The sequence below is a fragment of the Ochotona princeps genome, chromosome 24 (assembly GCF_030435755.1).
Source record: "Ochotona princeps isolate mOchPri1 chromosome 24, mOchPri1.hap1, whole genome shotgun sequence".
NCBI lineage: Eukaryota > Metazoa > Chordata > Mammalia > Lagomorpha > Ochotonidae > Ochotona > Ochotona princeps.
Window position 1 is genome coordinate 8,248,081 of NC_080855.1, and position 25,005 is coordinate 8,273,085.

At 65.3% G+C, this 25,005-nt stretch overlaps 2 protein-coding genes across 2 annotated transcripts; one reads left to right on the forward strand and one right to left on the reverse strand.

Annotated features, from left to right (window-relative positions):
• Positions 1 to 7,828: 7,828 nt before the first annotated feature.
• Positions 7,829 to 22,029, forward strand: CACNA1H (calcium voltage-gated channel subunit alpha1 H; the record flags this gene model as incomplete). Its single annotated transcript, XM_058681053.1, has 33 exons — positions 7,829 to 7,951; positions 8,027 to 8,160; positions 8,242 to 8,339; positions 8,747 to 8,906; positions 9,196 to 9,511; positions 9,588 to 9,680; positions 9,899 to 10,646; positions 11,068 to 11,471; positions 11,946 to 12,097; positions 12,177 to 12,362; positions 12,459 to 12,576; positions 12,674 to 12,829; positions 13,420 to 13,510; positions 13,584 to 13,786; positions 14,203 to 14,586; positions 14,841 to 14,941; positions 15,036 to 15,159; positions 15,231 to 15,299; positions 15,374 to 15,558; positions 15,650 to 15,776; positions 15,903 to 16,028; positions 16,140 to 16,229; positions 16,814 to 17,006; positions 17,930 to 18,081; positions 18,169 to 18,278; positions 18,386 to 18,519; positions 18,604 to 18,674; positions 18,940 to 19,018; positions 19,248 to 19,369; positions 19,622 to 19,846; positions 19,925 to 20,105; positions 20,273 to 20,385; positions 20,639 to 22,029. Coding segments are annotated over 33 exons (6,483 nt in total), but the record flags the coding sequence as incomplete, so codon positions are not given.
• On the reverse strand, positions 21,868 to 23,120 carry TPSG1 (tryptase gamma 1). The gene is made up of 5 exons (XM_036498279.2): positions 23,102 to 23,120; positions 22,699 to 22,833; positions 22,378 to 22,521; positions 22,263 to 22,295; positions 21,868 to 21,905 (listed from the first exon to the last, which is right to left on the reverse strand). The coding sequence occupies exons 1-5, from the start codon at positions 23,118 to 23,120 to the stop codon at positions 21,868 to 21,870; spliced, it is 369 nt and encodes a 122-aa protein (XP_036354172.2).
• Positions 23,121 to 25,005: the final 1,885 nt, after the last annotated feature.

Sequence of the window (25,005 nt, forward strand, 5' to 3'; positions counted from 1 at the left end):
GGTGTGCGCTCTGGGCTCTGGGGCTCCGGGGTCCCTTCTGCTCATGCGCAGGCGGAGAGGTGCGCTTGGGTCTGGTTCTGGGGACCCCCGGGAGCGGGGCCGCTGCCTGCTCGTGGGCTGGCTGGGGGTTGCCTGGGCCGCAGATGGAACTCGCGGGCGCGCGTGTGTGTGCCGCAGTCATCCCTGCCGCCGTTCTCCGGAGAGTTTAAACACCCACGCCTGGAAAAAAAATTATTAATGAGCTTGGTGCGGTTGCCATGGGAACCTGTTGCTAATGAGTCTCTGGGGTTTCCTTTTACCTTCGTGGAGGCCTGTTCCCTACTCCGCGCGTTGCGTAGCAACGCCTGTCGCTCCTGACTGGCCTAGCCTAATGCAGGGCTGCGCGTGCAGGACCCCTAGGGCACTGGGTGCAAACCTGGCTGGAGGAGGCTCTGTCCAGCTCCCGGGGTGGCCCCGGTGGGAGAGCCCTGGCTGCTGTCTTGGTGTTGGCCTTTGTGGCTGTCTGGGGAGTGAACCAGCAGGTGGGAACAGTTGCACTTTATGTAATTTTCAAATAAATAAAGTCACTTTAAAAAAAACCCAGTGGAGTAGGTGGGACCCTGGACACGTGGAGAGGGTCAGTGCTCACCTCCTGCAGCCCCGGGACACACGAGCCCTGGAGAAGCCTGTGGTGGCATGTGGTGTGCTGGCCCGATCCCGGAGGCGTATTGGCTGCTGCTGTGTCAGGACCTGGCCAGGAGGGTCTGGGGAAGGTGGATCCCCCCCAGGCTGCCCACCACAGGGTTGGCACCTTGTTGGGTGGGGACTCTGGCTTCACCTCAGCTGCTCTACAAGTCTGGAGGGCTCCCTGGAGGAAGCAGTGGGGTAGACTCGGGGTATGTGCCCACCTCAGAGCCTCAGCCTGGGACCCACAGGACACCTTGAGCCTGTCCTCTGTGTGGAGGGCACCCTGGGGGACACGCAGCTTGCTGAGGAGACGTGGAGTCCTGCTGGCTGGGGCAGAGCTTTGCTGAGGCAGGGTCGCCATGGCGGCCACAGGAGCTGAGGCATGTTTGCTCTGAGCAGAGGTTCAGAGGCACCAGGTGGAGGACAGGGCCTCGCTGGTTCCTGAGGTGTAGGGATAGGGCAGGGCCATTGCCAGTTCCTGAAGTGTCCAGGGGGGGGGAAGCACACAGGGCCCCCTCTCTGGGCCCCAAGTCCCCTGGTCAGCAGGAAGTGCCCTGTGTACGCCATGGGCCCTTCCCTGCCCAGCCCCCAGGTTGCCTAGCCTGAAGGGTTGTCGTGCGTCTCAGAGAGCAGCATCCAAGGCAGTGTGGGTCAGGCCAGTTCCAGCTGGAAGCCCTGGCCATCAGCGCCTCTGCTCTGAGCCCTGGCACCCCCAGTCCTCTCCAGGACTGCCAGGGTGCCCCCAGTCCTCTCCGGGGCTGCCAGGGTGCCGTCCAACCAGCAGGTGTGGTCAGCTTTTTCTGGAGAAGCAGGAGTTGGGGGTCCTCTGGGGGGTCCTGTGCAGGTCAGGGACAGCTGGACGCAGGCTGGGCAGAGCCTGAGGCCACCCCAGGTGCCCTGGGAGACTGCTGGGTGGTTGTGAGCAGCCCATCCCCTGAGCTCTAGGGGCAAAGGCCCATGAAAGGGGTGAAGCAGAAGGGTGGGCAGCCTGGCGTGGGCTTCCCCAGGGCCTGGGCTTCCCCAGTCTGCCCACACCCTGGGCCAGGCCTGTGTCCACCCTGGGGAGTGGGAATGCCAGCTCTGACTCCTCGCAGCAGGCGTCCTCTTCCTCCAGGCCAGGCTTGACTCCAGGTCCCCCCTGCCCGCCTTGCTGCCCGCCGTTGGCTGGAGAGACGCTCCAACTCCTAATTTAGACTGTTAATGTGCGCTGAGCCCCCTGCCCCTTGGGCACCCCCCCGCCACGTGTCTGCAGCTGCCTGGTGGGTGTGGGGTCTGGAGTGGGAGCAGGCTCACTGATGCCCAGGTGCTGCCCACGGGGCCCTGCCTGCAAGGGGCAGCACCCCTGCCGTGGCCAGGGTGTCCTTACACTTGGGCAGGGCTGCTGGAGGCAGAGCCAGCAGCTACAGGGCCGCTGGAATCCGGCAGAAGCTCCAGGCAGGCTGGATTTGACCGGAAAAGAGGAGCGGGGGAGGTGAGGGGAGCTGAGTATGGGCCAGCCCTGACCTATGGGGGGACTAACTGCCTGGTCTTCCCCCCTCCTTGGAGGGGCACCCCATCTCACAGGGTCCTGGGCTGAGGGGCCTGGGGTCTGGTCATTTGCAGGGCCTGGGTGGCCCTGGACTGGGAGCTACCTTCACACAGGAGCCAGGCTGGGAAGTCCCGCACCGGCAGCTTCTTCACCCAAGCTCTTTGCAGGCGTTATCCTGTGTGGCCACACCTCCATGGCCACAGGTGCCCCCTCCTGGGCGCTGGGAGGCTTGGGGATCCAGATGCCACACAGGATCAGGAAAGGACCCATGGTGCCCACATACCTGGCCTTCCCTCCCAGAGCCTGGCTTGCCCTCTCTTGATCCCCTGTACTGTTGTGTCTAAGGCCCTGGAGGGTTTCCCAGCTCGGTGGGGGCTGCCTCCCTGGGCCCCCCAGCTTGGTCAGGTGACAGAGGCAGGGCCCCCACACCCCTCCCGACCAGTAGGTACCTCCCTGCGTCTACCTGTTGTGTCCTAGGGCTGTGGGCTCATGCCCGGGTGGGAGGTGGCCTCTTCATCACCCAGTCTGCAGCCTTATTTCAGTCCCCCAGCCTCTCGGTCCAGTGACTCAACAACCAATGCCCCCAGCAGGTTTTGAGCTCTGCCTGCCGGGCTGGGGCCTGGCCTCACTCCAGGATCTGCCAAACCATCCCCTTTGGGTCCTCACAAATGGCTTCCTGCAGACTAGGCCAGGAAAGGCAGCCCAGGCCCTGGAAAGGTGGGAGTGCCCGAGGGAGGCCACTGTGCAGTGGGGATGCCTGGCCTGAGGCCCCAGCCCCATGTGCCACTCACAGGCTCCTCCACACCTCCTGCTGGGTGTGTGTGTGTGCACTCGCTGGGTGTGTGTGTGTGCACTCGCTGGGTGTGTGTGTGTGCACTCGCGTGCACACACAGGGGTAGTCTTTGTTTTTTTCCTTTGTCAGGACAGGGACTGGGCTGCGCCCCCCAGGGCCTGGCTGACCTGGCTAGAGCTGGGTTCTTTTCTTCTCTTTCAGTAAACACCCGCAGCAGGCAGAGCCTGGGGCAGGGGAATGGGGTCAAGCCCTGGGCTGTGTGTTGGGTGTCCACACGCTGTGTGTCTGCACCAGGAGGTGCCTCTGTCCCAGCCTGGGCTGGATGTGGGTGGTCAGCCGAGGGCAGAGGAAGAGGGATGGATTAGTGGGGGAGGGCCCACTTCCAGGGGGCAAGGCAGGAGGAGCTAGGCCCCACGGGGCTCCCCGCTTGGGGGACGGGTCCTGTAGACCTCACTGCTGGTGGCCCCACTTCCTGGCTGCCCTGTGACAAGGAGTCACAGCTCTGGGTCTGGAGGAGGGTGGTTGGAGACAGGGGTGCCCCTTGTGGCCCCTGGGGAGTGGGGTGGCAGGAATAGGGATACCACACAGGTGGAACTTGGGCCAGAGTGAGCTGCACAGGGAGGGAGAATGGAATGAGGGGGTAGCCCTGAGGTGCACCCCCACACATCTGCTGACATCAGCCTGTGGTCAGCTCAGGTCCCTGGACTCCCGCCCTGGTCAGCATGGCCCTGAATGCCATGCTGTTGGAGGTGGGGGGGTCTTCACCTAAGAGGTCACCCTGTCCCAGCCTGGCCAGCCTGGGGGGGCTGGTGTAGGGAACTGCAGGCCCCGTTCCCATGGAAAGAGCCTCACTGGCCCCCTGGGGCCGCTAATTCTGGCCTTGGGCAGCTGCACAGTTATTTCTGGTCTGGAGAATTCCAGCCCGCGGGCCCCAGGCCTGTCCCCACCGGGAGCTCACCCTCCCTAGGGTCCCCTCCTGGCTCTGAGCCATCTGCCAACGCCATTGCCTCCCAGGGCCACCCTGGGGTGTGGCTGGGGGGGTACTCAGACGGGCAGGGGTGTGGCTGGGAGGAGAACTTGCTTGCTGTTAACCAGGACAGAGCTGGTTTGGGGGTGGGGGTATTCTTGGGGGTTGGTCTGAGCGGGAACTGGTCTGTGGTGGACTTCTTTCCTGGTGCTCATTGCACCGCTGGCCGGAACTCCAATGTGGAGATGGAGCCTGAAAATAAGGGATAGGGACCCCCAGGGGGCTATGGACCCCATCCTTGCTGGCATTGCTGCACGCTGCCACTGAGGGGCTGGTGGGGCCTGGTGAGGTCTCCTGCAGGGAGAGTGACCACCGGGGTGGTACCAGGTCCTTCAGGGTGGAAACGAGCTGCCCCGCTCAGAGCCCAGCGGCGACATCAGCATAGTATGCACTCAAAGGGCGAGGGGCAGGAACAGCCTGTGGTGTCTGTGGGCAGTGTTTCAATGTCCCCGAGTAGGCTGTGGCACCCTCCTGTCCACCGCCAGATTGCAAGGGGTGTGTGTGTGTGTGTGTGTCTGGTGTGTACCCCACATAGCCCTCACCCCATGTCCCGACCTGGCTGCTGGCTGCCCAGCACCCCCTGGTTGGTGTTGAGAGGGGCTGCCCACCTCCTGACACCCAGGCAGGTGGGCATGGACAGGACAAAAGCAGCAGCCTTCCAGAGGAGCTCTGGCCAGGTGGGCAGACACACTCTGGGTTCCAATCTTCCAGGCCTCTGGCCCAGGAGAGAGGCTCGGGATGAGCAAGAGTGTTCTGGAATGTTCTGAATGTGCACTTGGGTGTAGTACTGTGTTCCTGGGCGGGCCAGGACTGGCCACAGAAGGGAGTGGGCACCCAGCACCCCTGACCCCAACGGCGGGCAAGCTCCATGGGACAGCCTCTTCCCCGCCTGCGACCCCATGGATGCGGGTGCAGGACAAACAGCTCCATGTATGGCCGGCCGCCTCCCTCCCTGCCTGGTGAGCTGAGTGAGTCATGGGCCTGGGTCCCGCCCCCAGGCCTGGCCGGCAGGGAGAGGACTCCCGCATGCAGGGTGGGCAGGGCCGGGAGGCCGGGCTGCTGGGCCCCTGGTGGCTAGCACAGGGTCCTGCTCCCGCCTCAGGGTGCTGGTTCCTGTCCAGCCGGGGTAGTTCCTGTGGAGTCAAATGCAGGTGGGGGCTCCTAAGGCCTCACGCCATGTCCATCCCAACAACTGTCACTGCCCCAACTCCCAAGCACAATGGCATCCCCTGTGTGACTCCCAGTGGCTGTGATGTCTGGGCCTTGCCTGGTCAGTAGCTTGTTGTCATGGTGACAGCTGGGTCCATCTGGAGATAGTGACCCCAGCCCCTGGCAGCCCCTTCCTGGGGGACTCCTGGCCCTACATCTCTCTGGAGCCTCCTGAGCAGGTGTCCAGCCAGGCTGCCATGAGCCAGGCCCTTTTCCCAACAGGCTCCTGTGCCTGCCTGCTCGGTGTGGTCCCAGACTTGCTGCAGGCGTGGGGCAGGGTGCCCGGGCTGAAGGCACACCAGCAGCCATGTCCTGGATGTTTTCCAGGCACTGGGCACCACATGGGGTTGGGAGCAGCTGATGCTGTGGTAGTCCCCATGAGAGGAGTGAGGACAGTGCTTGGAGACCAGGTCATGGGGTGCTGGGGGGTCTTCTCTTCCATGGATCGGTGGGGCCAGGTGTGAATGAGGTGTTCAGGAGTGAGTGGGCAGGGCCAGACTTGGGGACCAGCAAGCATCCTGGGCAGGCACTGCCCAATGGCTGAGGGGTCTTTTGTCATCTTAATTTTTTTTTTACTTAAGATTTATTTATTTACTTAAAAGTCAATGAGATCTTCCATCTGCTGGTTCACTGCCCTGACAGCCACAGTAGCTGGGGTGGTCCAGATCCAGAGATCCAGGAGCCAAGAGCTTCTCCTGGGTCTCCCACGTGGGTGCAGGGGCCAAAGCACTGGGACTGTCCCCTGCTGCTCTCCCGAGACAGGGAGCTGGGATGGAAGCGGAGCAGGCAGGACTCAAACCTGTACTCGTGTGGGATGCTGCAAGCTGCAGCTTAACCTACCATGGCTCTGGTCCCCTGGAATGGGCTCACCAGACCCCCTTGCTGCTGGGGTCCAGGGTGGTCTGTCGTCCCCTGACTGTGGCCTCAGGGACCCCATGAAGTGACTGATCTAGGGGCTCTTGGGGGTCCCTCTAGGGTTTAATGTGGGACTCAACAACCAAGGGCCAGGGTGTGTTGGGGCACCCGCTGCCCTCCTGCTGTGTCTCCTGCAGCCATGGGTCCCCCAAGCAACTAGAAAGGGCTGGTGGGTGGCAGTCCTAGGGCTACCCTCAGGGCTTGGGGGATTTACCCAACCAAAGGTCCCCATGGAGCAGGCTCAGCCACCACCTGCATGCGAGCCGTTGGCCATACTCGGCTGCCTGCCTGGATCCGAGGACCCGTGCCCTGTCCCATGGAGGCCACAGCCACTGTTCCAGGTCTCGGGCATCCTCAGCGTAGAGGTGACAAAGGCGGATCTGCACCCCAGCACACAGGGCTCTGGGGGCAGCCTGATGGCTGTGGGGCTCCCCCCACTGGGGAGCACTCCTGACTGGGCTTGCCGTCCCACCCCAGGCCAACACCCCTGGACGGATCCCAGGGGCGGGGGCCAGCCACTTCAGCACCGTGGACAGCAGCCGCCCCTTTCTCCTGGCCTGGGGGGGACAGTGTCCCACTGGAGTTGTGGCCTAGGAGGCCTGGGGGTCCTTGTGGGCTTGGACCCTGGGGGATGGGTGCTTCCTGCCACAGATGCCCAGTGGTACCCTCTCCCAGCAGGCTGGGCAGGGGGTTGGGCTGCCAGGTCTGTCGGAATGCACAAGTGGAGACCAGGGCAGCCTTGTGAGCGTGGAGTGTACCAGGAGTGTGAGGGGGTCCCTTTTGGTGACCCCCCTCCCTGTGTCTCTGTTTCTTGGGTCTCTTGCCACACCTGCCTGGATGGGACAGGAGCAGCCAGGCCCAGGCCTGGGGGACTAGGATGTTCCTGTGGGAAGAAGAGAGGCTGGCAGAAGCCTGGGCCAGGCCAGGGCCGGTGGGGCTCTCCCGACCCTGGGCCTGGTGCCACTGCCTTCCTCCCTGCAGCGGAAATTGATTCTAATTTGTGGATGTTGCTTCACAAGCTGAAGGAATTTTAATTAAAACCCGGAAAATCTGCATGTGTGATTAAGCCTCCGGAAGTCGGCAGGCTGTGTGCACAGGGGCAGATGGCACTGCCTGTCATCTGCTGCCCACGAGGCGTGACTCCACGGGCTGTGTGGGGAGGGGTACCCAGGGCTCCTGGCGCCCCCTCCCAGGGTTGCTGGTGCGGCGCTGCCCTGTGATCCCCTAGGCCCTGGCGGCAGGGAGGGACTGGAGTCCCCTGGAGTGGGTGTTTGGCAGGGGTTGTGAAAGGACATGAACCGTGCAGTCTGGAGTGGCCTCCCTTGGTTGTGTGGCCCTGGGCTGGGCTGGGCAGGGGTGCAGAGGCTGGTCATGGACCTGATGCTTGGTGGAATCAGGGCTGCCTCCCAGAGGCCAGTGTGTGTGTGTGGGCTGAGGCACCTGGAACCTCCCCCAGCCCTCCCCGACCACCTGTCCACCAACGGTTTGGAGAGGGGACCAGGAGGCAGCCCAGGAGCCCCAGGGGCTCGGGTTGTGGTGGGCAAAGCTCCGAGCCCACCAGGAGCGTGCACCAGGCGAGGGCTGGTGCAGGGCCTCAGCGCCACCTGGTGGCCGCCTTGTCAAGGCTCAGCGCAGTGACCCCAGGCTGGGCAGGGCGGCGGGTGGGTCCCAGCAGCAGTGTGACCCTTAACTCGCCCGCACGTGGTTCGAGCATGTCAGCATGCTGGTCATCCTGCTCAACTGCGTGACCCTGGGCATGTTCCGGCCCTGTGAGGACCTGGACTGCCGCTCCGAGCGCTGCCGCATCCTGGAGGTGGGCTGGGGCCCCAGGGCCGGGGAGCGGGGACTCAAGGCCCCAGTTCCCCATCCTAACCCCTGCCCCTGCCAGGCCTTCGACGACTTCATCTTTGCCTTCTTCGCGGTGGAGATGGCCATCAAGATGGTCGCCCTGGGACTGTTCGGCCAGAAGTGCTACCTGGGTGACACTTGGAACCGGCTGGACTTCTTCATTGTCATGGCAGGGTACAGCAGTGGGGGCGCTGTCCCAGGCCGGGAGGGGGCCCCCGGGGTACCTGGCTCCCGCTGACCCTCCACCTCCCCCAGCATGATGGAGTACTCCCTGGACGGACACAACGTGAGCCTCTCGGCCATCCGCACCGTGCGCGTGCTGAGGCCGCTGCGCGCCATCAACCGTGTGCCCAGTAAGTGAGCCTGGAGCTGCAGAGAAGGCGCCAGCCGCGGCGGTCCCAGCCCAGCCATAGTGAGGTGGCCGTGGTGGCCCGGGCACCAAGTGTCCATGGCTGTGCTGCAGCCCCAGACAGGACCACCCACTCCTCCAGGATCCCACTGACCTCTGCGCCGTCTGCCCTGCTCTGCATCTCGTGGTCCCAGGACCCATGACCACCTGAGCCACAGAATCAGCCCACAATCCCCTGCCTGTCAGGAATGCCACCAGCAGCCCCGGACACGGCGGGTCCCCTGAGCAGGCCTCAGTGGAGCCCAGACAGCCGACGCCCAGCTCTGTGCGCTGTGCTCAGGCCTGCTCAGGACCCATCCTCCCAGGGAGTGCTGCGCAGGGGCTTAGGGTCTGCTGTCCTGCTGCCCACAGGCATGCGGATCCTGGTCACGCTGCTGCTGGACACGCTGCCCATGCTCGGCAACGTGCTGTTGCTCTGCTTCTTCGTCTTCTTCATTTTTGGCATTGTGGGTGTCCAGCTCTGGGCTGGCCTGCTCCGTAACCGGTGCTTCCTGGACAGCGCCTTCGTGAGGTATGGGCTCCACACCCCAGCAGGCCCTTCCTCGCAGCCCTGCCCTGGGAGACCCCACCCCTCGCCAGGCCCCACCCACAGGCCGGCACCGATGCCCTGCATGCAGTCGGTGGGCCAGGGCTGACATGCGGGCTCCCTGGATCACACGTTTTGGGGTGGGGATGGGACCCCAGCAGGTGATGTGTTTCCTCAGCAGCCCCTCTGGCTGGCTGGGGAGGGTTTAGGGATAGCCCAGCGACCTCAGAGGTCCAGGGGTCTCAGACTCAGGGAGGACCCACCCTCTCCCCAGAAACAACAACCTGAGCTTCCTGCGGCCCTACTACCAGACGGAGGAGGGCGAGGAGCACCCCTTCATCTGCTCCTCACGCCGTGATAACGGCATGCAGAAGTGCTCACACATCCCCGGCCGCCGCGAGCTGCGTGTGCCCTGCACGCTGGGCTGGGAGGCGTACGGTCAGCCTCAGGCCGAGGCCACAGGCGGCGGCCACGGCGCCTGCATCAACTGGAACCAGTACTACAATGTGTGCCGCTCTGGTGACACAAACCCGCACAACGGGGCCATCAACTTCGACAACATCGGCTACGCCTGGATCGCCATCTTCCAGGTAGGCCTGCGGCCCCCCGGCAGGTGCGGACACTCCCGGGGCAGTGCGGGCTCACCCCAGCGGCTCGCCTCTACAGGTTATCACACTGGAGGGCTGGGTGGACATCATGTACTACGTAATGGATGCCCACTCATTCTACAACTTCATCTACTTCATCCTGCTCATCATTGTGAGTGTGCTGGGGCGGGCGGGAGAAGGTCAGTTAGGCATCTGCCTCAGTGTGCCAGGTGCCACTGGGGGTGCCGCAGGGGTTGGGCACCTGCTGACAGCCTGCGGAGGCCTGGGACACCTCTGTGCTGCCTGCCCTAGCCCTGGGGGTCACCCTCACGACCTGCCCTGAGTGTCCATGATGGGGCGGTGCCTCATGGACACTGCCCGCCTCCGCAGGTGGGCTCCTTCTTCATGATCAACCTGTGCCTGGTGGTCATCGCCACTCAGTTCTCCGAGACGAAGCAGCGGGAGAACCAGCTGATGCGGGAACAGCGGGCCCGCTACTTGTCCAACGACAGCACGCTGGCCAGCTTCTCGGAGCCAGGCAGCTGCTACGAGGAGCTGCTCAGGTACCTGGGCCACGTGTGCCGCAAGGTCCGGCGCCGTGGCCTGCGCCTCTACGCCCGCTGGCAGAGCCGCTGGCACACGCAGACAGAGCCCAGCAGTGCCCCGGCCGGCCAGGGCCCACGCCGGGCAGGCCGGCGGGCGGCCTCTGTGCACCACTTGGTCTACCACCACCACCACCACCACCACCATCACTATCACTTCAGTCATGGCAGCCCTCGCCGGCCGGGCCCTGAGACGGGCACTGCTGACTCTAGGCTGGTGCGGGCCGGCTCCCCACCCTCGCCGGGCCGCGGGCCCCCAGACGCCGAGTCCGTGCACAGCATCTACCATGCCGACTGCCACGTGGAAGGGCCGCAAGACAGGGCCCGAGTGGCCCATGCTGCAGCTGCGGCCGCTGCTGGCCTCAAGCTGGCCTCAGGGTTGCGGGCCATGAACTACCCCACAATCCTGCCCTCTGGGCTTGGCGGCAGCAAGGGCAGCAGCAGCCCCCGGCCCTCGGGAAAGCAAGCACACAGCCCCCTGAGCCTGGGCAGTCCTGGCCCCTACGAGCGAATCCAGCACGTGATGGGCGAACACGGTGAGGCGCTGGCCTGCAGAGGTCAGGTGGGTGGGCTGGCAGGCAGTGGGCAGGAGGGGCAAGGGTGTGAGCCAGGGTGTGCTGTGAGATCAGCACTGGGCGGCTCCGTGTGGGAGCAGTGCCACAGCCAGCCCCAGCTGCGGGTCTTGGTGCTCCAGATGCTTGGCGCTCCAGATGCTTGGCGCCAGCTCTTCTGCCCTTGGGGTGAAGACAGGACTGTGGTTGTAGAAGGCGGACGGGTGTTTCTGGGATGTGAAGGCATTCCAGGGGCTCCCATGTGTCTGTCCTGGCTCCAAGGTGATGTGGTCCTTGGCCCTGGAGAGATGGCATCCCACTGGCAGTGCCCTTCCATGCACAGGACCCTTGTAAGTTCAACCCATGTTGTCAGAGGCCCTGAGCCTATTCGTGTGTCTTCCTGCAGGACTGGGCAGGGCCCCTGGCCGCCTGTCAGGCCTGAGTGTGCCCTGCCCGCTGCCTGGTCCCCAAGCGGGCACGCTGACCTGTGAGCTGAAGGACTGCCCACACTGCGCCCGTGCCCGGGAAGACGCTGGCTCTGAGAGTGGCGACTCAGACATCCATGGGGTCTATGAGTTCACGCAGGACCTGCGACACGGTGACCATCGGGATCCCATGCAGCCACCTGCTGCCGCTGAGGCCACTCCGCTGAAGGCAGCCCTGGGGGCACCACTCGGTGGGCTGGGCCGGCTGTGGGCTGCTCTCAGCGGGAAACTGCGACGCATTGTGGACAGCAAGTACTTCAGCCGCGGCGTCATGGTGGCCATCCTGGTGAACACGCTGAGCATGGGCGTGGAGTACCATGAGCAGGTGTGCGGGGTGCGGGGTGCTCCCTCTGCACTTCCCCAGGCCCTGCTCCTTGTAGGGAGCAGCGGGTGCCCAGCTCTGCCCTCACAGAGGCTGTGCCTTGCTCATGGAGCCAACGGGAGCACATGGGGAGGGGTGCACGGGTACAGACGGGCCGTGTCCCTGTGTGTCATGGTGCGGCCTTGTTGCAGGACAGGTTCGTGTGTGCCCGCAGACCTGCCTGTGCAGCTGCCGGCCAAACGAAAGCCCGCATTGTGTGTTGGCAGTCATGCGCAACAGGCGTGCTCACATGGACATACCCACAGGTCACACAGGGACACACGTGTGGCTACATATGCAGGCCAGGCCAGCTGCACGTCCCTGTGGGTGGCTGAGTCCCTGCAGGGCCTGGGAGTCTTTGGCAGCCCCCCTCTCCCGCCAGCCTGGCCTGGTGGGCTGGGCTTCTGTGGGCTGGCCCTGAAGTGGTCCTGCCCCCAGCCCGAGGAGCTGACCAACGCCTTGGAGATCAGCAACGTGGTGTTTACCAGCGTGTTCGCCCTGGAGATGCTGCTTAAGCTGCTGGCCTGTGGCCCGCTGGGCTACGTCCGCAGCCCCTACAACATCTTCGACGGAGTCATCGTGGTCATCAGGTGGGTGGGAGCCACACCGGGCTGCATGTGCCTAGGGGGTGGGGGCTGGGCGGCCCTGCTGACTGCACGCCGCCGGCAGCGTGTGGGAGATCGTGGGGCAGGCGGACGGCGGGCTGTCGGTGCTGCGGACCTTCCGGCTGCTGCGAGTGTTGAAGCTGGTGCGTTTCCTGCCGGCGCTGCGGCGGCAGCTCGTGGTGCTCATGAAGACCATGGACAACGTGGCCACCTTCTGCATGCTGCTCATGCTCTTCATCTTCATCTTCAGGTGGGGCAGGGGCCCGGCTGGGAGGGCGGGCCACCCGGGCAGTGTGCCAGCGTGTCCTCTGCCCAGCCTGCCCCTCTATCCCACCCTGCCCCACAGCATCCTGGGAATGCACTTGTTCGGATGTAAGTTCAGCCTCAAAACGGACAGTGGTGACACGGTCCCTGACAGGAAGAACTTCGACTCCCTGCTGTGGGCCATCGTCACTGTGTTCCAGGTGGGCGGGGGCCTGGAGGATCCGTGGAGACTAGGAGTGGTCGGGCTTGGGGGGGGGCCACACGGCCAGGCACAGCCTGAGCCCCAGGTGCCCCCAGATCCTCACCCAGGAGGACTGGAACGTCGTCCTCTACAACGGCATGGCCTCCACCTCCTCCTGGGCCGCCCTCTACTTCGTGACCCTCATGACCTTCGGCAACTACGTGCTCTTCAACCTGCTGGTGGCCATCCTGGTGGAGGGCTTCCAGGCGGAGGTGAGGCCAGGGGCCAGGTGTCGGGGATGGTTCCCCTGCTGTACAGGCTGGGCCCTCCCCTGCTCCCACCCCCACCGTGGCCCTCACGCCCTCCTCTGCCATGGCCCTCACGCCCTCCTCTGCCGTGGCCCTCACGCCCTCCCACCGTGGCCCTCACGCCCTCCTCTGCCATGGCCCTCACGCCCTCCTCTGCCGTGGCCCTCACGCCCTCCCACCGTGGCCCTCACGCCCTCCTCTGCCACGGCCCTCACCCTCCTCTGCCACGGCCCTCACGCCCTCCCACCGTGGCCCTCACGCCCTCCCACCGTGGCCCTCACGCCCTCCCACCGTGGCCCTCACGCCCTCCCACCGTGGCCCTCACGCCCTCCTCTGCCATGGCCCTCACGCCCTCCTCTGCCGTGGCCCTCACGCCCTCCCACCGTGGCCCTCACGCCCTCCTCTGCCACGGCCCTCACCCTCCTCTGCCACGGCCCTCACGCCCTCCCACCGTGGCCCTCACGCCCTCCCACCGTGGCCCTCACGCCCTCCTCTGCCACGGCCCTCACGCCCTCCCACTGTGGCCCTCATACCCTCCCCTGCCACGCCCTCAGGGTGATGCCAACAGGTCGGACACGGACGAGGACAAGACCTCCACCCGCTTTGAAGAGGATTTCAACAAGTTCAGAGACCTTCAGACCACAGGTGTGAGCGTGGTGGGTGGGGATTAGAGGGCCCCCCGAGTCCTGGAGGCTCACAGGTTCTCGTCCCCCGACAGAGATGAAGCTATGCTCGCTGGCTGTGACCCCAAACGGACACCTGGAGGGCCGCAGTGGCCTGCTGCCCCCACTGATCCTGCGCACAGCAGCCACACCCTCCCCCAAGGGCTCCCCACAGCTGGACACCACCCGTGACCTCCCTGATTCTCGGCGCGGCAGCAGCTGCTCTGTGGATCCCCAGCTGGGCGACCAGCGGTCTCTGGTAGGTAGGGACCTGCCCCTGGCACGTGAGACCCCCAAACTGAGTGAGGGTCCCACTCCCCCATGGGGAGCCGTTGGTCTTGCGCCAGTCCCCATGAAAGCCTTAGCAGGAGGCAAGACAACAGGAGGCTTTGCCCGGGGAGGGGCAGCCAGAAGAGCCGAGGGGTACAGGTGTGAGGGGTCACGGTGGGAGCACTGTGCCCAGGTACCCAGCCAGAGGCGTGAGCCAGCAGTGGAAGGAGAGGGCAGGGTTGGGAGGAGCTAGGAGGCCCTGCTGCGGGCAGCCCAGCGGCCACCAGCTCTTCCTGAGATGGACCCCAGGAGCGCAGGTTCTCCGGGTGCTGGCGCTGGGGCTCCAGCCTGCTTGGCCCCGTGGATACCCGGGACCTTCCCCTCACCCCGCCCGCCCTGCCACAGACCAGCCTCCGCGGCTCGCCCTGCACCCACTGGGGCCCCAGCAGCGCTTGGAGCAGCCGGCGGTCAAGCCGGAGCAGCCTCAAGCGGCGTGGCCAGCGCGGGGAGCGGGAGTCGCTGCTGTCCGGCGAGGGCAAGGGCAGCACCGACGACGAGGAGGCCGAGGCCGGCCGGCCTGGGGGTGCGGGGACCATGCCGGGCCCTCACAGCCCCACTCTGCGCCGCACCGAGTCCCTGGACCCGCGGAGCCCGCGCCCCCCACCCAACCTCCTGCCCGCCAAGCTCCGTGACTGCAACGGACAGACACTGGCCCTGCCCAGCGAGATCTTCCTGCGCATCGATAGCCACAGGGAGGACCCGGCTGAGCTGGACGAGGATGTGGAGGACGTGAGTGGACAGGCCAGAGAGCACCCCAATACTGCTACACTGCGTGCTTCAGCCGTGCCAGGGCATGGGGCAGGGCAAGAGGCGGCCCCAGGCTAGTCAGCTCCCCCGGAACCCCGGGGTGTCCTCTCGGCAGCCAGGGTCACCGTTCTGTTGCCCAGGCCAGGCAGGTGAGGCTGAGGCGGGCGTGGGGGCAGGCGAGGCTGAGGCGGGCTTGGGGGCAGGCCACAGCTGAGGCCTGCTGTCCCTCCCCTCAGAGCTGCTGCTTCCGGCTGCGCAAGGTGCTGGAGCCCTACCGGCCCCAGTGGTGTCGCAGCCGCGAGTCCTGGGCTCTCTACCTCTTCTCCCCGCAGAACCGGTGAGGGGTTTGCCATCCGGCCAAGGTGGGGGTGGGCCTTTCCCAGGGATGGAGGGTGGCTTGGGACACCCCGCTGAGCTGCCCGGGCGGCCAGGCTCCGTGTCTGCTGCCAGAGGATCGTGGCGCACAGGCTGTTTGACCACGTGGTGCTGGCTTTCATCTTCCTCAACTGCATCACCATTGCCCTGGAGAGGCCGGACATCGACCCAGGCAGCACTGTGAGTGGCCCCTCGCACCCCGCCTGGGCTCGGGGTGCCATGCAGCCCTGCCCACTGCCCTCTCCCTGCAGGAGCGTGTCTTCCTCAGCGTCTCCAATTACGTCTTCACAGCCATCTTCCTGGCTGAAATGATGGTGAAGGTGAGTGCCCCAGGCGGGGTCCCCTGGGGTCAGCCGGGCCTGGCCCGGCCCCAGCACTGCCCTACTGCCCCCAGGTGGTGGCGCGGGGCCTGCTGGCCGGCGAGCACGCCTACCTGCAGAGCAGCTGGAACCTGCTGGACGGGCTGCTGGTCCTGGTATCGCTCGTCGACATTATCGTGGCCATGGCCTCAGCCAGCGGTGCCAAGATCCTGGGCATCTTGCGTGTGCTGCGCCTGCTGCGGACCCTGCGGCCACTGAGGTGGGGGCGCCTGCTGCAGGCTCCAGGCTGCTGAGGTGGGGGGCACCTGCCGCAGCCAGACTCAGCAGCGCACCCCTCTGCCCGCACCCAGGGTCATCAGCCGGGCCCCAGGTCTCAAGCTGGTGGTGGAGACGCTCATCTCCTCCCTGAGGCCCATCGGGAACATCGTGCTCATCTGCTGCGCCTTCTTCATCATCTTCGGCATCCTTGGGGTGCAGGTGTGTGCCCGCCCAGGGGTGGTCCTGAGGGGACACTCGGGCCAGGCCTCGGGGTACAGGTGTGTGCCCGCCCAGGGGTGGTCCTGGAGGGACACTTGGGGTCACCCCCTTGCCCCCTCTGCTCAGCTCTTCAAGGGCAAGTTCTACTACTGTGACGGTGCTGACACAAGGAATATCTCCACCAAGGCCGAGTGCCGGGCTGCCCACTACCGCTGGGTGCGGCGCAAGTACAACTTCGACAACCTGGGTCAGGTGGGCATCGGGCACTGCACTGCCATCTCATGAGGTTGGCCACCGCTGGGGGGCCATGTGGTCAGCCTGGACACGATGTCACCTCTGTCCCTGACCTACCGCTCCCTCTAGGCGCTGATGTCGTTGTTTGTGCTGTCGTCCAAAGACGGCTGGGTGAACATCATGTATGACGGACTGGATGCTGTGGGAGTGGACCAGCAGGTGGGCACGGGTGGGTGCTGGGGGAGTGGGGACCAGCAGGTGGGCACGGGTGGGTGCTGGGGGAGTGGGGACCAGCAGGTGGGCACGGGTGGGTGCTGGGCGAGTGGGGACCAGCAGGTGGGCACGGGTGGGTGCTGGGGGAGTGGGGACCAGCAGGTGGGCACGGGTGGGTGCTGGGGGAGTGGGGACCAGCAGGTGGGCACGGGTGGGTGCTGGGGGCGTGGGGACCAGCAGGTGGGCACGGGTGGGTGCTGGGGGAGTGGGGACCAGCAGGTGGGCACGGGTGGGTGCTGGGGGCGTGGGGACCAGCAGGTGGGCACGGGTGGGTGCTGGGGGCGTGGGGACCAGCAGGTGGGCACGGGTGGGTGCTGGGGGCGTGGGGACCAGCAGGTGGGCACGGGTGGGTGCTGGGCGAGTGGGGACCAGCAGGTGGGCACGGGTGGGTGCTGGGCGAGTGGGGACCAGCAGGTGGACACGGGAGGGTGCTACTCTATGTGGTAGACTTGGACGGCCTGCCCTGTGGAGGTGGGCTCGGGCGGGCTGGGCTAGCTGCTCCACGGGCCCCAGCCCCTCCTGTGCCGCAGCCCGTGCAGAACCACAACCCCTGGATGCTGCTGTACTTCATCTCCTTCCTGCTCATCGTCAGCTTCTTCGTGCTCAACATGTTCGTGGGCGTGGTGGTGGAGAACTTCCACAAGTGCCGGCAGCACCAGGAGGCCGAGGAGGCGCGCCGGCGCGAGGAGAAGCGGCGGCGACACCTGGAGAAGCAGCGCAGGAGTAAGATGCTCGCGGGGCGGGGCAGCCTGCCAGGCCCAGCTCCCTCTCCCTGATGGCTCTGCACTGCACGTGCTGCCTGGCTGCGCACGTGCCACCTCAGGGCGGGAGGGCCTCTGCCCAGGGCCATCAGGTGTCCCCTCTGCAGCCACTCAGGTGTGTCCTTGTCTTTTCAGGCACCTTCCCCAGCCCAGGTACCTGCCCGCCCCTCATGCATGCCTCAGCCCATTGCCTCCGCCCTGCGCTGCTGCATGGGGGGCAGGGAGCCGGCCCAGCAGGGGTCCTGGGCAGGATGAAGGCTGTGGCCGCCCGGCGGGGTCCACGCTGCTGCCGGTGCCATGTGTGTGCTCTGCCCGCAGGCCTGGGGCTGCTTGTGCTGCCTGGCCACCAGGCGCTGGCATCTGCATGTTGGCTGGGAGGATGAAGGGCAGGGGTAGGGGCCGTCCTCCAGGCTCCTGGGGAAGGCAAATGCTTGAGGGGCAAGCCTGGAGGTCGTGCTTGGGGGTGAGCCCATCCCTGTGGGCCAGGGCCCAGAAACCACAGGATGGCCCCTCGAATGATGAGGGTGGATGAGGGGGGCGGCTGGACCTGCTGACCAAAGCATGGCCAGGGGCCTGTGGGACCCTCACTTGGGTGCAGCTGCCCGTGCTCCTGCCCAGCCCTGTCCATCCAGGTGTCTGAGTCCAGGCCCAGCAAAGTGGCTGTGCTGTCCCTGCCTGGGTAGGGAGCTGGGTGTAGGGAAGCCGCCTTGGGCCAGGAAGAAGCTGGTGTGTGGCTTTGCCAGCCATGTCTCCCCTAACACAGGCCCTATTGGAGCCTGTCCCTTCACCCAAACCGTGAGCTGCCCAGAATAGCCCTGACCCTGCCGGGAGGGGATGACAGACACGGCCCCTGCCCTAGTGGTTCAACACGTCCTCCCCCTGCAGAGGCCCAGCGCCGGCCCTACTATGCCGACTACTCGCACACCCGGCGCTCCGTGCATGCACTGTGCACCAGCCACTACCTGGACCTCTTCATCACCTTCATCATCGGCGTCAATGTCATCACCATGTCCATGGAGCACTACAACCAGCCCAAGGTGGGTGGTGGGGGCCCGTGGGGATGGGCAAGGTGGGGCAGCCCCCAAGCATGGGGCCTCTCGGCCAGCCTGACCGTCCACCCCCAGTCACTGGACGAGGCCCTCAAGTACTGCAACTACGTCTTCACCATCGTCTTCGTCTTCGAGGCTGTGCTGAAGTTGGTGGCTTTTGGGTTCCGGAGGTTCTTCAAGGACAGGTATGGGCATGGCCTGTGAGCATGGGGCAGCCCCTGGAATTTGGGTGGGGGCAGGGAGAGGACTCCCAGCGTGCTGTGGGCCATACTCAGTGTTGCCACGTCCACAGGTGGAACCAGCTAGACCTGGCAATCGTGCTGCTGTCCATCATGGGCATCGCGCTGGAGGAGATTGAGACAAGTGCTGCCCTGCCCATCAATCCCACCATCATCCGCATCATGCGTGTCCTGCGCATTGCCCGCGGTAGGTGCCCCTACTCCTAGGTCAGGCGTGGGGAGCCGGCACAGCCCCACTCTGGCCCCACTAAGGCTCAACTCTCGGCCGCAGTGCTGAAGCTTCTGAAGATGGCCACGGGCATGCGGGCCCTGCTGGACACAGTGGTGCAAGCCCTGCCCCAGGTGGGTGGGGCCCAGGCAGGGCCCTGGTGGGCAGGGGTGGGCACTGAGCAGGAAGAGCTGGGAATGCACCATCTACTGCTAGTCCATGACCCCTGGCCAGTATTGCCCTGTCTGTCCAGCTACTGGAGTGCCGTCCCAACCACCGGTGGGCACCCATTGGCTGGGCTCAGTTTTGGGAGCCTGAGGACAGGAAGGCCTGGGGCTGAGGGTGGGAGTGAGGGGCCTCGTGTGCTCCAGCTGGAAAGTGGCTGAGCCTCCTCCTCAGGTGGGCAACCTGGGCCTCCTCTTCATGCTCCTGTTCTTCATCTACGCGGCTCTGGGCGTGGAGCTGTTTGGGAGGCTAGGTGAGTCCTGCGGCCACCCATTGGGCGTGTCCGCGCCAAGCAGTGTCCGGTCCATGAGGCTGTGAGTGCTCTGAGCTGGTCGAGTCCCCAGGATACACCCTGCCCATCCTAAGAATCTCTGGCCACTCCTGACAAAAGCTGGGCCTAGGGGGCTGGAGGGGAAGAGCCGGCAGCCTGGGACCAGTGTGGGGGCTCAGCACGGCCATGGGCTGACAGTTGGTCCCTGCAGAGTGCAGCGAGGACAATCCATGTGAGGGCCTGAGCAGGCACGCCACTTTCACCAACTTCGGCATGGCCTTCCTTACGTTGTTTCGCGTATCCACGGGCGACAACTGGAATGGGATCATGAAGGTACCCAGAGACAGTGGGCTTGTGTGCAGGGAAGGGAATGGGGCGTGGTCTGAACCCTGTCCCTCCCCTGCTGGGTGTGGCCTCTGTTGGCCCTCCCTGCTGGGTGTGATCTGAGTTGGCCTGCCCTGATGGGTGTGGTCTGCATCCTGCCCCTCCCTGGTGGGTGTGGTCTGCGCCATATCCCTCCCCTGTTGGGTGTGGCCTGAGTTGGCCCTCCCTGCTGGGTGTGGTCTGAGTTGGCCTCTCCCCCAGGACACGCTGCGTGAGTGCGCACGGGAGGACAGGCACTGCCTCAGCTACCTGCCTGCACTCTCTCCTGTCTACTTTGTGACCTTTGTGCTGGTGGCCCAATTTGTCCTGGTTAACGTGGTGGTGGCCGTGCTCATGAAGCACCTGGAGGAGAGCAACCGTGAGGCTCATGAGGATGGTGATGTGGACGACACCGAGCCTGACACGCCACCAGCGCCCACTGTGCAGGTGAGGTGAGCAGGGAGGGCTGCGGCCCTGGGGCTCACGAGCGGTCTCCAGACTGACCCAGTGTCCCTTCTGTCCCAGGGAAGTGCAGGGCCCGGGCCGGACACCTCCAATGTGCTAGTGGCACGCAAGGTGTGCGTGTCTCGGATGCTGTCGCTGCCCAACGACAGCTACATGTTCCGGCCTGTGACTCCTGTCTCAGTCCCACAGCAGCGCCTCCAGGAAGTGGAGATGGCCGCCTACACAGGTGGCGCCTCGCCAGGTACGGGCTAGACTGGGAGTGGGGGAGGAGCGTGCTGCAGGATGCTCTGAGGGGACAGGACTGTGCTCAAGGTCCTGGCCCTGCCCCTGGCTCTGGCACTGCCCCCGGGCATGCCACAGGATGCCCAGTGCTGGGAGGGGTGGCACTCAGTTGCTCTCCTGCCCCAGGTCCCGCTGCAACCTCGCTGTCACTGCCCTCGGAGCCCTGTGTCCCCCTCTGTGCCCCGACCCCGCGGCCCGTGCTCTGCACTCCCAGCCCAGGCCCGCCACTCTACACACAGGTAGGGAAGCCGGGCCCGCAGCTCAGAGCTGGGGTTCCTTCTCCCACGAGGGTGGGGGTACCCCCGGTGACCCTAGGATCCCCACCTAGCTCCTGGCCCCCCACTAGTGCCTTATACACCCCGAGGGTTATTCCACCCTGGCAGTATCTGAACTAGGAGATACCTCTCACGGTCCTCTACTCCAGCCTGCAGGCCCCACAGTACCCAGGACAGAGAGAGGTCCCTGGGCTCACTGTGGCCTGTACCCTCACAGGAGGCCGTGCCCATGGAGCCCTTGGAGGGGCAGGCCGAGGACCCTGGAGACAGCACCCCAGACCCTGGGGAACCTGTGAAGACGTCTGCCCAGCAAGCATGCCTGCGGTCCCCACCCTGCTCCCCACGGCCAGCCGGCATCCGTCCCCGCAAGCAGGTTTCAGGACAGTGCATCTGCAGCTGCCCGCCAGGCCCCAGCACCGAGGAGGCTGAGACCTCAGACCTGGCTGACCAGGAGGTCAGCAACATCACCAGCTCTGCCCGGCCCTGGGTCGCAGCCTCCCCGGTGGCCCCTAGGGCAGCGCCCGGCGGGCAGGCCCTGCGCAGATTCCACAGCCTCGGTGCCCCGGGCCTCCTGGACAAGCCCAGCCAGGCGGAAGGGCAGCGGTGGCCATCGGCAGAGCTGGGTAGCAACACTGGCCGCCCGGAGCCGGGGGAGGGCCGGGCCTGGGTCCCAGAGGCAGAGCCGGGCCTGGGGGCTCGCCGGAAGAAGAAGATGAGCCCTCCCTGCATCTCTATAGACCCCCCGGCCGAAGAGGAGGGTGCTGCCCGGCCCCCGGCCACAGAGGTTGGCAGTGGCAGTGGCCTACGGCGCAGGACCCCGTCCTGTGAGGCTGCCCCCCACAGGGACTGCCTGGAGCCCACCACCACAACCAGTGAGGGCCCAGGCACGGGCGTGGACCCCACGGCCAAGGGGGAGCGGCGGGGCCGGCCCGAGCACCTGACTGTCCCCAGCTTTGCCTTTGAGTCGCTGGACACAGCAGCAGATAGTGGTTGTAGCGAGATGCCAGGGGCCACGGTGCCTCCAGAGCCCCATGGGACAGACCCACCTGGGGTGCCTGGTGACCCCCCTGAGCCGGCCTGGGGGCTGCACCTTGTGGTGCCCCCAACTGACGGTGCAGGCAAGCCCACGTAGCCAGGGTAGGGGATACGCAGGACCTTGACTCAGGGTCCAGGCGCCCAGGGGGGCAGAGGCCCCGCCACGGGCAGAGGGCCCAGCCAGAAGTCAGTTCAGGGAGGGGCAGGCGCTTGTTGTGGGCACAGTGGAGCTGGGGGCCCAGGCCGGGCCAGCAGCCTCTGTGAGCAACTACCGAGACCCCCCAACACACAGGGAGGAGGGCCCAGGGCTGCTTCTATTCATTCTTGGGGGAGCACAGGCTGGGACCCCTGAACCCAGTCCCGGAGACCACCTCACACTCACTGCTGAAACCCTGCCACACCCCTGCACCCTCATGCCACCACACCTGCCTCATGGAAGTGGTGAGACCCTGCAATAAGATGGGGCACGTCTCGGGCCCCCTTCCTGTGTTCCTTGGATTCAGGTTAAACTCGCAATAATCCGACACGGCCAGGAGGGAGGGCGCAGCAGAATAAACAGTAACTTATTTAAGACCTGCGCGTCTGAGACTTGGGGCGGGCAGGAGGGGCAGCTGACCCAGGCCCTGCAGCCAGTGTTTGGCCAGCAGGAGGGGGAGGCCAGACAGGGAGAGTCCAGCCTGGAGCAAAAGTCCGGGCCCCAGTCCCCCCAGCTCAGGGCCGTGTCAATGGATCCAGTCCACATAGGTGGAACACGGGTGCAGACCCCAGGCCCAGTCAGGGTGGCCACAGCCCTTGCCCCAGCTCACCACACCGGTCTGGCACGCCAGAGACCCTCCAAACTAAGGGACAAAGGGGTGAGGACAGTGGGCACCCTGTACCCTTCATAGGGCCTGCGCTGTTAGAGCCACGCCAGCGGCTCACCTGGCAGGTGCCCCCTGGGGCCCCCAGCACACAGCATATCTAGCTGAAAGACACTGCCATCCTGGCTGGGGTAGTCCCTGCAGGTCTCGGCTTCCACCGTGGAAACTGGCGCCTCCTGCAGTATGTTCAGGGGTACCAAGGGTTCTGAGGGACTGGAGCAGGGTTCAGGGGTTGTCGGCAGCACCTCCTGTGTTGGGGAGCGGGGTGTCCAACTCCCACCCACAGGCAAGGCCTGGATACCTGCTGAGTCGGACTTGGGGTGGCCTGGTCCCCTCCCACCTAGGCCAGGTCTCCTAGGGGTGGGGCAATGAGGGCCCTCACCTCCCACACAGCACCATGTCCCTGGGGAGATGTCAGTGGAGGCTGCCAGCAGGCAGACAGGCAGGACCTGGCTGGAGAGGGTGGCAGGGCCAGTCAACTGCACCAGGGCAATGTCCCTGCTGGCCCCGGGCAGTCCTGGGGGTTGGAGTACAGGACAACACACCGTGGAAGTGTGGGAACAGGTTATCTGCTAGTCAGAAGAGTTGGAGCTGCGGTGGGCTGGGACAGCAGAGGCCACTGTGCCTGAGTCGTGCTGGCACCTGCCTCCTGCCTCGGATGGCTGGGCCCAGGGTCTCAGCAGCGCCCCCCTGGCCCAGAGACCAGTGACCACAGGGAGGGGACAAGGGCTGTGTGCAGACGGCAGAGCATGCACAGGTCCCTTGGCCAAGCTCATGGCAGGCACCAGCCAGTGTGGCCAACATGGTGGTTCCTACCCCTCTCCCCAACCACGGGCCAGATTCCCCCTTGGACCCCAGGGATAGCAGGCAGAGAGGCACCCTGAGAAGCAGTGGACAACCGTGAGAACCCACTGGGGGCTGAGTAGGGATCACCTCACATGTGCACCCCATGCAGACGGAGGCTGGCCTGCCGTGGCCACCTGTCAGCCAGGGCTGCCTGGTCCCCCACAATCTGGGCCCGTATGTCCCGCAGCTGGGGCTGGCCACATCCTGAGTTGGAGGAGGGACTGTTGGGGGGGGCTGCTTCTGCCTTCCTGCCCCACCCCGAGGGGGCACCCACGCAGAACCATCCTGGGTGCAGGGATGACAGCAGCTATGGCTTGCCCAGGCTTGGGGTGTCAGCAGCAGGCCAGGCAGCTGTCCAGTGGGGAGATGGAGTCCCACATAGCCGGGCAGTGCTGGGACACCCTTGTCCTGACACCTGGACTCGCATCTCCCCCACACACCTGTCGGAGGGACAGTCGGGCCCAGTGTGATGGACAGCAGCAGTTGGAGCCGGCTCTGGGCTGTCTAGTGGGCAGGGTCCTGGACAGCTGTAAGCCTCCGCCTTCTTGGGTCCTCTCCAGGAGGGAGCAGACCTGGGCTCTGACGCCTGTGTCCCTGCCTGCACCAACTGCTGAGACCCCGGGCAGGAGCTGTGTGCTGACCACAGACCATGCACAGGTCCTACATGGGGGTCTCAACCCAGCGCCTAGACTGACCCCACACCTCCTGCAGGGGCACAGCTCTCCGGAGTCCCCAGCAGGCAGAGGAGAGGCTCAGGTCGTGGAGTCCAGCTCCAGCCCACATGAGATCAGATATGCCTTCATGAACCCAGACCTGTAGTCTCACGCACCATTCAAGCCAGGAGCAGCAGGAGGCCATGGGGCTGGAGTGCCTGGACAAGTGGGGGTGTCCACTCGAGCCGTGGAGCAACTGAGCAAGGAATGGGCAGGGACTCTGCACTCCTGCTGTCAGCGAGGGAGGATGCCCCGGCACCCTCGTCTCCTGCCAGGCAGAATGTCCCTGCGAGGCCTCCCGGCATGGACACCCCCACTTGCACTCACTGGCACACACTTCATCTGGGCCTCCCACAAGGGTACAGGGCCAAGTGCTCGGACAGACCTCCACTGCTTTGCCAAGCCATCAGCAGAGAGCTGGATCAGAAGTGTAGCGGTCAGGACTAGAACTAGCGCCCATGTTGGATTCTGCAGATGGAGGGTTAGTCTAGTGTGCCAACATCCAGGCCCCACGGAAGTGAATGTTTTTAGAAGCACCCTTTTGTCACTGGGGGACCAAGTGCACCCAGCCCCATGCAGGCAGCAGAACAGGCTGGAGCCTTAAGCAAACACTGCCCATGCCCCCCAACCTCCAAAAGCCTTTTGGGTTCATTGTCTCCTTGGGGCGAGGGCACAAGTGGGTGAGCTGCGGCCCTTGGGCTGCTGCTCTGCTGCTATTGGTGTATCTGTGAGTGTGCTTGAGCCCCTCGTGTGTGGGGCACGTGAGGTGTTGCCCCCAGGCTGGGCACAGTGCTACCCCGTGGGGGCATGAGGAGCTGCAGTCACCCTGCAACTGGGCAGCTGCGAGGCCGCCCTTCCCCCGCAGGACCCTCCCTGGGCAACTGCAGCCTGTGGACATGGACCGGTTAGTTACCAACCACTTCCCAGGCGCATTCACTGCACCTTCCTCCGGGCACCGGGATGGAGGGATCTGCGGCCTGCCGGTCTCCTCATGGCTGCATGCCCACGCCTGTGTCCTGCTCCTGGGACCCACAGGCCACAGTATGCCCCTGACGAGCTCCTGTGGCCGCGCCGAGTAACTGCAGTCGTGCCCCGACGGTCCAGCAGGGGCCAGCTAGGTCCAGTTCCGC